Source organism: Cryptomeria japonica, chromosome 1 (assembly GCF_030272615.1).
Source record: "Cryptomeria japonica chromosome 1, Sugi_1.0, whole genome shotgun sequence".
NCBI lineage: Eukaryota > Viridiplantae > Streptophyta > Pinopsida > Cupressales > Cupressaceae > Cryptomeria > Cryptomeria japonica.
This window is the reverse complement of record NC_081405.1, coordinates 630,452,899-630,466,358: the sequence shown is the minus strand read 5'-3', so window position 1 is coordinate 630,466,358 and position 13,460 is coordinate 630,452,899. Positions and strand designations below refer to the sequence as shown.

Sequence of the window (13,460 nt, the reverse complement as noted above, 5' to 3'; positions counted from 1 at the left end):
ATTACAAGTCTTGTATTTGTCTCCAAGAAACCCGAAATTGGCTTTAAGCCAAAAAGTGACTTCCAAAACCCGAAATTACCTTTAAGTCATATTTGAAACTTGTAAAGTGATTTTAAAAGCCCTATTACAAGTTATTTGTAAAAAGCAACTTGTAATGGGTCATAAAAAACCCAATTTGCTTGAAGTAAAGTATTACAAGTTATTTTAAACTTGTAGTGAGTCTCCCCAAACCCGAAATCAGTTTTGCAACTGATTTTTACTTGCTCTTGCTCATTCAATCCCCTATTGAAGGGATTTTTGGCATGAAGAACACTTGGCAAGGTCTGCAACTTTATTGAATCCCCATTTTTGCTCTACCTTTGCCACATTTTTGCAGATTTGGTTGTGGTTTTCGACTTCTTTCCTTGACCACGTAAAGACTTGGTGCTTGTTTCATTGTCATTGTTTGATCTTTCAAGCATGGGCAGGTATGAAGGTTTTCTTTATTGCTTTCATTATTGATTGTTTAATGTTTCTTTACTTGCGCATTGCATCTAGGGTTTTGGAAAAACGTTTTCCCCACAAGAATGCAAGCTTATACCCAATCAAAATGCTTACTTGCAATCAGGTCTTCAAGACCCGATTACAAGTGGTTGTGTAAAAGTTTTTCCCTATAATTGCACTTGTAGTCAGCCTTCCAAAACCCAAAATTGGTCCAAAATGCACTCAAAAACACTTGAAAATGAGTCTCTAAGATCCAATTACAAGTGCAAACTTGTATTTTCCCATTGCATAGATGAAGTTGCATGTTTGTTCTCCACAATTGCAAGTCAATGCTCTTGTTTTTCCACACTTGCAGTCAGCCTTCCAAAACCTTTGCAACCCCTTTGTCTCATCCATGTCAGTCTTGTTTGCACACACAACCTACCAAACCAACAAATAAAAGCATGGGCCTTATTTTGCAAGCAGATTCCAAGATTGGAAGATGATACAAAGAAAGAACAATAACATGACGGAGCCATACAAGGAGATGGATAAGTGATATGAATAATTGAGAGCATAGAATGCTTTCAAGACAGAGATAGGCTTCTTACCTCAGCCTTGCAAAGCACTTCCCTCTTGAAAAGTCAGTACTACGCCAAGCAAGAAGATAAAATTGAAGCTTGTTGGCCAAGGACACAAAGATCATTAAGGATGCGAATTCCCGTTCCGGTTCGAGATGTCTTCACCAATCCTGAATACTTAAAGTTGTAGCATCCGGAAGCAACATCAAGATCATCACAGACAAAGGATGATGTAGTTAGAGTCCTATCTTCGAACACATAGAATAGTTTCATTATGCATTTGTAATTTTGTTTTGACAAGTTAGATGTAAAAACAAGTTTTGTAATTGCAAGTGTCACTTTTACTTGCATTTTTGTAAAATGTAATTACATGTAAAGCAACTACAAGTTTAATTAAATTAGGACTGTAGTTGGAATAAGTCATGGTGGTTGAGAGAATTTCTCAACTTAGTTGGGATCCTCCCACCTATTTCTCAAGGCTCCTCTCCTATAGATACTTGAGGGAGTCTATTGTAATCTTTATCTTTTGGCAATGCAACAAGACTCTACCAGTTTGTATGTGCACTCTAAGACTTTGAGCTTAGTTGTAAATCAAATTGCAATCAATTAAAAAAGGCAAATTGATTTCATACTTGTGTCGATTCAAGGTGTTATGTGACGACATTTTTTGGAGATTGATTGTGAGTTTTGAGGTGTTATGCAAGAGGGATTCAAGCTCAATCTTGCAGACTTTGAGCTGTTTATTGTGTTTGAAGTTTTAGATTGGTATTCAGATTTGATACTGCAAACTTTGAGCTGCTTGTCACGTTTGAAATCATAGTAGGACGCTCAAGCAAAAGGGTGTAACTTGCAGACTTTGTGCTGCTTTTATTTTCTATGTTTGTGCATAAGAGGTGCATTATGTAGTTAGACTTTGAGCTGCTACATATTGTGCTTGGTCACTAAAAAATCATATAAAAAGGTTGATAAGAGAGTAGATAGTTGAAGACTTTGAGCTTTCTTTTTGTTTTCCCATCCCGGAGTAGGTGACGGAAGTCTTTGTGCTTTCAGGAAACTTCATTTCCTCCCTTGGTTTTATTTTAAAAGTTGTTGTTATCATTACTTCACAATTGTTATTACTTTTCTATGAAGAGAAAAGAGTATTGTCTTTTCTAAAAAAGAGGAAAGGTTGTTGTCCTACCAATATTAGATTAAGTTAGTTTTAATTAGTTAGTAGAAAATGGGGAGCCTTCCCTAAATTAGGAGAGTTTTATACTCACGCACTGTGGCTGAAACCATGATTTTGCACATCCTCCTGGGTGTACAAAATTTTCAACCAACATGTCTTACTCCAACAACCATCCTGATTTTGTTGCATGGATCAAAGAATGTCCTTGTAGTATAAGGTGCTAAGTGATAGAACAATAATTCATCAATTGACCTTTTTGTTGCTACCAATGTTGGACACATCTCATAATCTCCTATGACAATTGGGAATTCAAGTGATAACTTTCTCTTCTTCTAGATTTTGTCATAGGCGGTCAACTGCTTGGTAACCTCCAACAGTACCATCTCGTCCATTGGATATCTTGGCAACTTGCATGGTTGGTCAGAGAATCCTTAGACCCAGATGTAAGTGAATTTTAGAAATTGGATTACCAAGCTCCGTACTTCTTTACTAGCCTTCTAACCTCTTGCGACAACCTCGTATGAAGTCCTCCTTGCAATAATCTGGTGATGTACATTGTGAAGGTGTCACTTACCATCTTGAAAGAAGTAGTTTCATACAAGTGCAATTGTGGGTAGCACTCATTAACTTTCAACTGCCTTGGTCCACATCTGATGTGTCCTTTTCCTAGCAGTCCATTGAACTTGCCCATTCTTGCCACCAGATAAATAATATATGAGCTCATATAAAAAGATTGGGATTGCTTTAAATTCTTCAACTGCTGGTCCAAGTTGTGGTTGATCATCTTTGCCCAATTTATCATTCCATCACTTCGCCCACGAAGTAAAACATCCAAGGTTCAAACATAAAGGCCTACAGACATCCTGTAATTCTACTTAACATTAGCACAAGGTCAGTATACTCTTTCTTAAAATCCATGTTGGTAATCTACTTAGATAGCTTGGAAATATGTGGCTTCGGCCTCTGCATCCATACTTGTTAACTATTCCAACACATTTCTCGAGGCCACCATCATATATCATTGTGGCTCTTTCCTTGCTTTTGTACGTCATGGATTGGTATGCTGGAATTCCGAATGTTTCTCCAATTGCTTTAGCTGAAAGATTGGCCAGGAGTTTGCCATCCGATGCCAAAATTGCCCTTCTTTCTGGATTGTACTTCTTTGCACACTCTATGATCAGCTTCGAACACTGGATGGTTGGAGGGAAACCGACAGTTGCAACAATTCCACTTTTGACAAACTTTGTAGCAATGGCTGATGGAGCACGTCCAGCTGTTCCATAAATTCTTCTTCTGAATTCTCCCAACCTGAAAGTTACCAAGTTGGTGTTGCTGACCTCTTTCCACTTCGAAATAATCTTAGATTCCGGAAGAAATTCTCTTTGTTCATTCTTTATCTACACCTGCAAGGAGGTGTTTGCAGCCTTGCTGGATTTCGCCATTCCTACAAAATAAAATAAATAACATTAGATTCATAATGAAGAAGTTCAATGAATACGCTAAGGAAGGAATTTCAGGCTATAAATTCCAAACATGGAATAAAATAAAACCTCCAAGAACGAGAACTTCTAGAAAATAATAAAACTTCACTTCTGACTTTTCTCCACTTCTCTCTAACTTCGAATTTCTCCAATAATCGTTGTGATAAATGAATTCCAATACACCGTTTAAATAGAAGTCTCCCACTAAGCTTCTAAGTTGACGAGATGTTAAAATTGGCAGATGCATTAAAATACATCATGTTTCCTTCAACAACTCACCATGCAAACGGACCCCACCATCAATTTGAGATCAAAAAATGGAAACTTCTATAAAATCTTGAGTTGTGTGTCATAAATGAGGAATATTCTTTTTGCATGTCGCCAACTCATTTATTGCGACAATCTTTCCATTTTGGTCGCACAAATATATTTTGAAAGATTTTCCTTCCTTGAAATAATTTTATCGATTTTGTCCACCTCTGAAGGAATCCTGTTCGTTTGGAATTCTAGAAGAGAGAATCTTTGTAGAGAGATTTTTTTATCCTGAAGGAACTTTTTTGTGTTCTTGCTCACATCTCCTCATGAAGAAAGATTTCTCTATCAATCAACCATTTTTTCCATGTATGGAAAATTTATCTTTTCCAAAATTCTAAAGAGAGAAAATCCTCACTTAGTTAATTTTCCTCTTGCCTTGAAATTCTTCATCCTGGGCACATTTTCATCTTGAGGAAGGAATTTTCTTGGATTTTGAATTTTCCTCCTTAGGCGTAGTTTCTACTAGAGAGGGAATTCTTGACGTGGAAGAAAATTCCTCCTTGCCCTCATTTTGGCACCCTCTTCATGCCTTAGGCGCATTTCTATTGTGATTGAGGAATTCTGGCTTGAGATAGAAATACCTCCTTGACCATGTTCTTGCGCTCCACCCCTTGCTAGGAGCGCATTCTGCATTAGGTGGCAGATTTTGCTTGGGGGAGAAATTCCTTCTCAACCACGTTATGGCCCCCAACCACAACCTAGAGCGCATTTTGACTAGGGAACAAGAATTTGTCTTGCCAGAAGAAAATCTTCCTCCACCTCATTTTGGCGCCCTATCCCTTCCTTGAGTGCCATTTCAGTATGGAGAAGGAATTTTGAGGAAAATGAACTTTCCTTCTTGATGCCAACTTAGTGCTCTACCACTCTCCTTGAGCGCCATTCTTGGGTGAAGGAGGAATTTCCTTGGAAAAGAAATTTCCTCCATGTCTTGATACTAGCGCCCATCCTTGCCTTGGAGCATTTTCTGGGAGGTATGAAGGAATTTGTTGAAACTTAGAAATTCTTTCCTAACTTGGCCATTTTTCATCTTTCCGATTTTGACTGCCATCTTAGGATTGAGGAAGATTTATCACGCCTTACAACAATTTTTTCATGCTTTTTCCACTTCAAGAAAAAATTCCAAACTTGAGCCATTTTTTGTCAACTGCTTGCTTTTCCAACTTTCCGGATTTGGAACTGGATTTTTAGGAATGCTCTGCCATCAATGTCCTATCAATTGCCTAAGATGGACCTGCCAAAAATATACTTACTAAAAATAGCAAGTACTTCCAAACATCAAATTAGAGCAAACCGGTACAGGGTAACACTTACCAAAAATAGACTTACTAAAAATAGAAACTGCTAAAAATAGTGAGTTTGTTTAAACGCAAAATTAGGCCAATCCAAGACGTAGTGAAACTTACTAAAAATAGTAAGTGCTCAAAATTCACTCAAATTTCACTGATAGCTTCCTTGAAGAGTTCTTCTAACTTCATTGTTATGTTCAGATTTTCCAAAACCCTAAGAAAATGACATCAAATATAAGTTTGAAGGGCAAAAACCCTAAATAGACATAACAAGCTCCAAACTTAGCCAATTTTATTCAAAACATTTGCAAACTTGATCAGAATTTGTCAAAACATTTGCAAACCTGGGGAGACCGAAGGGATTGCCGTGAAAAGACCCAAAGAACCACAACCAAAAGAACGAGGACTAAAAATGCAGAGAGTCCCCATTTGGAATGGGGTGATGTGTGATTAGGTCACAATAGCACTCAAGGACATGGGGAAGATTGACTGGATTAGAGGATTGGTCAGCGATGCGAGAGATGTGCAGATGTTTATCTACAACCACCACACTTCACATGCACTCTTCAGGACCTTCTCAAAGGAGTTCTTGAAACCAATTGAGACAATATATGCATCCCATTTCATTCTCTTGGAGAGAATGATTTAGTTGCAAGAGGCATAGCAACTCATGGTTATGACAGCAAAGTGGAATAGGTGGGCCAAGGCCAAGACAGAGCAGGGGAGGAGGGTGAAGGAGATAGTGAAGAGTGATGTGTTTTGGACTAATGCAAAATACATAGTCTCCATGATTGCTCCAGTTTTCCAGGTCACAAAATATGGGGATGGGGATGCACCTAACCTTGGAGAGGTGTATGAGTGTATCGATTCTATGCTTGACCAGATGAGGGTTGTTGTGCGAGTGAAGGACCCCACTTTAGCATTCTGCAATGAGCACATTCAACCAATCATTCAACGCAGATGGGACAAGCTCAACACTCCCTTGCATATGGCTGCCTATGCCTTGAATCCTAAGTGGTACAAGGCTAGGCCTGGTAGAGTTGCACCGATTTAGGATGATGAGGTGAAGGCAAGGTTCTTTAAGTGCATAGAGAAGATGTATAATGCTAGAGATGCTAACACAATTCGCAGTGAGTGGACGAAATTTGCCACTCTTAGGGTTTATTCAGACGTAGCAAAGATGGATATAGAAACTAGTCTACATATAGCTTCATCCACTCTCTTAAGAGGAACAAACTTACCTCTAAGAGAGCAGAGAATCTTGTGGCTGTACATAGTGCTTTGCATCTCATTGACCGCAAGACATTTGTGTACAAAGAGAGTTCAGCAGCACGATGGGATGTAGAGCTAGAGAAGCCATCACAAGTTGATGAGGATGCTACTACTTCAGATGCAGGGTTGGTCAGTGTTAGTTTGGGAGATCTTGACTGTGAGGAGTCCAGCAGTTCTAGTGATGAGGAGTTTGCAGATGATTAGAGGCCTCCCTTAACTATATTTTGATATTTGTACTTAAGTCTTATTTTGATATCATGCTAGTAATTGTAATACTATTGCTACTCATTGTAATGATGTAATCATCTTTATGATTTTCATATTTTCAATATAATAGAAATATCCAATTTGACAATTACATTTGTCAAATTTTATTTTGTATTCAAGAAATCTTCATATTTAGTATTTGCAATTTTTCTATTTTATAATTTTAATAATTTTCCATAGTTTCATTTGAAATGTAAGTCTTATACATCTTTTCACAACTAGTTTTTGAAGTACTATATGTATATCAGCACCACCAGACCGCCACCACCCCCCCCCCCCACCATCCCCAAACTTAGGCCCTTTGTCCCACTGTCCCCGAAACCCGTCCCCAACGCCAGTGGAACACTGCTTTTTTGGTCTCTCTATGCACAGAGAGACTATTTAATAAGTTTACACATTCACTAAATCTATAGAATGAACATTATTTTCTGATGATTCTGTAGAAGATTTGATGTGCAGCTTGAATGATCTTGGCAACCTAGAATGTATCATCATACCACCCAGATAATTTATTGCAACAATTTGTAACATTTCCAAAGAATTTACTGATAACTTTTACACCAATAGACCTCATATTTATAACCTCAAAATCAAAAACATGTTTTCCATATCCATTTCACCCCTGGTACATTACTTTCCCATGCAATCAGAACTGTAAATTCACTTTTTCAAGTTTCTAATTGTTTTTCTTGGTTGTCTTGAAAAGACTTCAGCAGTCAAATAAAACTGAGCTTATACCATTCAGCTTTAGGCACAAAATCAAATTGCATGCCATTTCTATAGTTTCTAGAGGTTGTATTGCACCCATCCTTCATCATTTGAGATTGCCATTGCTTGATTGACAAGAACTTGCAGTACAGTTATTCAAAAGATTTGCCTCGGTTGAAATAGCTTAGATTTAATAGCCTTTTTCTATCCCATTGTCCATTCAGCATAGTTTCCACTAAAACTGTTGAAATAACATCATCCAAGTTAGCCACCCATCAAGAACCTGTAATAAGACTAAATATTCTCAGTTCAGTTTAACATGTGACAGTCAGCTCAGTAAGATTACACCATTTATATAATTAATGTAATTCAATATATATCCAATAATACCTTACTATTACTGTATGCACAAAACGATGTATTACCATACAACAATGTACATAGTAAATGTGGCAGCAGTTCGCTGTTGAGTTATGTAGATTTCCGTACTGTCCACCAGGGTTGCACTTCATCTGTGGTCTTATCTATCCAGGTGACAAATAAAAGGGATGACGCCAAATGTGAATGCTGGGAGACTTTGGTAGAATAGATTCTCTCAGACCTGTTTTGTCCACAAAAATTAAGTCCATGTGTGTAGTAGCCCCTCAAGAGGCCCATTTCAGGACACTTCCATATATAAAAGAAAAGAAAGTACAAACACAAATCTCTCATTCACATCATGAGTATCATCATTTAGGGAATACTATTATCCATTGAAAATAGACACAATTCCCTTCCAACCATCCAACTAATTTGCTGGTTTAAAGAGCATTGGGTACATCTTAACTCCATTGAAGTGAATATGGACAAGAAAGATGACTTCAAGGCATGCACTAAAATTTTCATTGTTAGTTGCATTACAGCCAGTAAAATGACTAGTGCATGTCCAACTATGGATTACTGTATAAAGAAGAAATGAAACACCCAAGGTCAGAATAGACGGACAGACCATAGCAAACAAATATTTGCAAGGTCCATAAGTATGAAATGATGGATTAATAAATATTCTTGTATCCAGAGGAGGAGGTTGTCTCAAGCATAATGAGACGGGACCTTCTTAAATGTGATCATAGAAGTCAAATGCATCCCATATGGATAGTCAGAAAATACTGATGACGAAACACTAGTTATGTTTACAACCCTACAAGAAAGAACACACTAGATAGGGCAGGCCTTGAGCAAATCAGCTCTTAGTAGAGAAATAACATAAAACTTAAGACCTTATAGAAATTTCAAGCAAAGTGACAATCCACCAGTGGGCCTCATCAGATAAGTCCTGGGGATTTGTAAGCATCTGTTATAAAAGTTTAAAGAAATAGACACATTAATCACAAAAAATCTCATTTCAAGGAAATCAGTAAGTCGGTTGTGACTTTAGGGGTTTGTGATGTCACCATAATGTATCTAAGTTGCACCAAATAAGTTATATATATGTTGCAGTAATTTTAAAAAGATCTATGAGCTCACTTTTAGCCGAAGTTATTGAACTTGAGTACAAGAGCAAAGCACATTACCGCAAACTGGATGGGAAGAGGCCTTATGAATTGAGACAATATAAGGGATCACCAATTGAATATCCCAAGTCCATTGGTAATTTAGAATTGCATAATATTTACATTCTGATAGGTGCATCAAACTCTCGACAAAAGCCTACAAGATAGGTGAAGGGAACTTACAATAACTCGGCAGAGAAGTTAGATAATGGGCTAGCAGACACTATTAAAATTCCCCTGGCTGGTTTTGTGAATATTTTAATATGGATTGCTTAAAAATTTAATCTCTAGTTATTTCGAGATTCACAGCTCAGGATGACGAGGAGGATAAAAGAACAACTAAATTTTCAAAGGCAGACAATGAAGACAACATATGATGAGGAAAACAGCTATGTGTTAATTTGCAACCTGTGCCAAACTAAGAAGAAATGATCAACCACCGCTTTCCAATCCAGTAATAACCAGTGGAATGGAGGCAACTTCATGAGACGATTAACAATTAGGTATTGAAAAAATACATACCAAACTATGTAGGCACTTTCAGACCCACCAAAATTGAATCATAGAGCAACTGATTTCTAAATTAATCTTCAAGATAGAAGCACACCGAATAAATCAAAGAATTAAAATTATCTTTGTTGAAGTGATTACTTGAGAAAGATGCTACCCAGTATAGCAGGATGATTTCAATTTTCAGATAACGGGGTGCCTTTTTGAGGCTGTGGAAGCAAACTACAAGTACTACTAATGATCCTTACTCCTTGATCTTCTGTTGAAGTTTTAAACTAGTAGTACTACCAATGATCCTTACTCCTTGATCTTCTGTTGAAATTTTAAACTAGAGAATCTTGAAAGTAAACTAGTAAAAAATGGTCATAAATTTGCATATATGACAGTGAATGTTACATCAATTTAACTGAGTACGACGATCAAATATTTCCATTTATCAAACTGTAGTTCAACTGTGAAGCCATGAAATGCTACAACAGCCTTTCAACAATCTCAATGGCTTTTTTCTTCAAGTTTCCAAACATGCATACACTGGTCATTGCACTCTGCTTGATGCTTAGAAGCTTTTTATCTTTACAATCAGAAATAGAATTGCTGAAAAGAAATCAAATTGAAACCAAGCCTCTCTGCTTGTGAGAGCCAAACTCTGTGGATTATTTTTTCTCTTTCTGCATGCTGAATAAGATTTTCATTAAAACAATCCTTATTACTCAAACTATTGATTAAAACTTTTTTCCAGCATTCTTCCTCTTCTTTGCCCTGCTACACCAGTATTACTATCATTTATTTTTCTGTATTACTACCATTTTACATTACTAAACCTATTTTGACGGATATATAAGGATTGGATGCTTAAATTGATTATCGATTATCCAGAGGATCTGACCCATTGGGCACCTTTCGCTTGCTGGTGAAATTTGGATCCAATGCAGACTCACCATTAGAGTTTGCTTTCCCTGCAGAAAATTCAGTCCACTGCCCATCTTTACTAAAAAAACCATGGGATTCTGACAAGTGCAAACTTCTTATTATCTTCTTGCTAGCAGCAATATTAATGGTTATAGGTAGCATTATTGTTCAGTCAAAGCTATAGATAAAAATATGCCGGAATGCCTTTACAGATCCAAAAGTTGGGATAGCTTTAGATAACAGAATAAAATTTCACTCGGTCTACCAGTATTGCAGAAGCAGCAGAAATCATTTAACCCAAATAATATAAACTGTGACCTTAATATTATTTAAAACCATTTACACTGGGTAAGAATATATTAAGTCACTTAGAATATCAGTAGAGTTTAATGGGTAAAAATTAAAAATATATTAGCTAAACTAAAAAGCCTGTTGAGATTAACTGATCGCCGTACCTTTGGGGATTGGCATCAGCTTCTAGAGAAAATAAGTATCACAAAACGTGTTTTGTAGTTGGCAAACTCCTACAGAAGGACAACCACCAATTCTGCCCACCAAACATCTATTCTTCAGTACCTTCTCTCTTTTGTGTTGAAGAATTATACAAAAATAGAAAAAGTTTGGGCCATCTTTATGCCAGTCAAACACCGTGCTATAGAGACTAAAAACTGGCCAGATATAACATGACTAAAACTGTCATCACTAAAACATAACCTTCATCAAACTGATCCAAAAGGAGCCATGGAAAGATATGGCAAAGGATTATTGATCAGGGGCATTTACCCATAAAAAACAGAAGCAGTTTAGGATCAACCACAAAGGACTACAATAACAAACTGTCTTCCATTGTTATTGCAGCCTTTTTACTTTGTTATTTTGACCCTCAGATGATACAAACTTAAAAAAGTTATTTGCTAAGTTTTTGACTACAGAAAAAAACAATACTTTTTTACAGTTCTGTTTATCAGTTTTGCCTGAATGCAATGTAATCTGCAAGACCCAACAAAGGTGCAGCCTTTACTGGATCGAAACAAGATAACTCTTTCTTGGCTCTGCTCGCCAATTCGGCAGCAAATTCTTTTGCTTTCTCCAGACCCATCAACTTGGGATAGGTAGCCTTATCGGTAAGCAAATCCTTCCCTGCCGTCTTACCCAATTCTTCTGAAGATTTAGTGACATCAAGTATGTCATCCACAACCTGAAACAGAAGTCCCACACAGCGAGCATACCTCTTAATCCTCTCGATCTCCTCCTCTGTAGCACCACCAAGAATCCCTCCACTCACAACTGAACATTCCAAGAGCACAGAGGTCTTGTGTATATGAATCCATTCCAGAGTCTTTAGGTCAACAGAAGAGTCTCCCTCACATGAAATATCAGCTACCTGCCCTCCTACAAGCCCTTGAGAGCCTATTGTCTTACCCAACTCTGATATCACCCTCAAAATCCTATCACTAGACACAGCCTTGCTTGTAGCCACTGCAATATGCTCAAATGCAAAAGAAAGCAGAGCATCCCCTGCAAGAACAGCAGTATTCTCACCAAAGACCTTATGATTTGTGGGCTTCCCTCTTCTGAAATCATCATTGTCCATGCAAGGCAAGTCATCATGAATCAGAGACATGGTATGAATCATCTCCATTGCACAGGCAGTTGGCATGGCCACATCCTGAGTCCCTCCCACAAGTTCACATGCTGCAATGCAAAGAGCAGGCCTGACTCGCTTACCTCCTGCTAGAAGAGAATACCTCATTGATTCGTGTAATTTTTCAGGATATTCAAGTGGTATTGCCTTATCCAGTGCCTTGTCCACTGCCTCAGCCTTGGACCGCATGTAATCGTTGAAATCAAACCCAACAGCCCGACCGTTCTCCCTCTCTGTAACTATCTGGGCCACCGTCCTTGTGGATCTAGGTGACACTGAATTCTTTTTGTATGGCAATGACCCAAGTTTCAGATGGCAATTAACCTCACCAAGTGAGGGCAAATTCAAATTGGCTCCATGACAATTTTTAAATGGCGTCAATTTGAAACAGCTCCTCACAGTTATGCATTCTTGAGAAGAAGCGAAGTTAAAGAAATGCAGGCTCTGGCTACTTGCTGTCATTGTCATGTAAGCCATCCTCTATAACCTATAACTGGGAAACTCTGAGTAACTAAATCTACACCTACAGGAAGTTACCTAGAAAATTCAATTTTTCAGCTGGTTCTGACTTGAAAAGGGTTGACACAGAGCTGCCCCAAAAACAGAAAAGACTTCCAAATATTTTGCTAGACGATTCCTGCTTCTCTTACTCTTTCTTTGAAATATGAATGTGCGATTGAACTGAAAGCTATTTGTAACAAGATGGATCTCACAAACGACAAGCTTTAGAGATACCACTCCAAGATGATCGAATGGTACTCCAGAACGTGTACAAGAGGATAATTTACGGCCTAATAAATGAGGACAACCCATAGCTTATTCGATATGCCATTGCTTGGCCGGTTTTGCCTTGAAGATTTCAAACAATTGTTGACTCTTATTATTATATATATTGAGATCTTTTACATTGGATTACATTGAAATTTTTACAGGGCAGATAAATTTTTATACTGGTATGAAGAAAATAGATAGTATAAAGAAAGCAGTCTTTTGAATGATCCAGACAGTACGACCATGGAGTGTGAATTTTTTAAGGTAAAAAAGATCTAAGCATTTCTCGTTATTATATATGAAAATTCAATTTTCTACATATTTACTCAGTTTTAATAGTAAAAATGAAATTTTTTATTTTTTTTTTTGTTATTAAAAAGATTCTATTCTTATAAGATGACAAAATGATTAATAATGCTTATATTATTTAAGATTTATAGATATATCAAAATATCAGTATATTTTATAATTTTTTGAAGCTGACTTTTTTATGTTAAGTTATTATCTATACTAATTTATGATTTGTTTCAAAAAATGTTGATTAGTTTTTATT

At 37.2% G+C, this 13,460-nt stretch overlaps 2 protein-coding genes across 2 annotated transcripts in view; both read right to left on the bottom strand.

Annotated features, from left to right (window-relative positions):
* The window catches only part of LOC131042445 (uncharacterized), an 81,335-nt gene extending 70,158 nt beyond the window's left edge, over nucleotides 1–11,177 (bottom strand). The window contains exon 1 of the mRNA XM_057975722.2: nucleotides 10,947–11,177. The gene's annotated coding sequence lies outside the window, so the exon portion shown is untranslated. The remainder of the gene's footprint in view (nucleotides 1–10,946) is intronic.
* A 13-nt stretch (nucleotides 11,178–11,190) lies between these two features.
* Nucleotides 11,191–12,954, bottom strand: LOC131042444 (geranylgeranyl pyrophosphate synthase, chloroplastic). Its single transcript, XM_057975720.1, has one exon. The coding sequence runs from the start codon at nucleotides 12,611–12,613 to the stop codon at nucleotides 11,456–11,458; it is 1,158 nt and encodes a 385-aa protein (XP_057831703.1). The 5' UTR covers nucleotides 12,614–12,954; the 3' UTR covers nucleotides 11,191–11,455.
* Between the last annotated feature and the right edge of the window lie 506 nt (nucleotides 12,955–13,460).

What these genes read in the sequence shown, in the direction of transcription:
- LOC131042444 (XM_057975720.1), bottom strand. Translation starts at nt 12,613, where the DNA reads ATGGCTTACATGACAATGACAGCAAGTAGCCAGAGCCTGCATTTCTTT.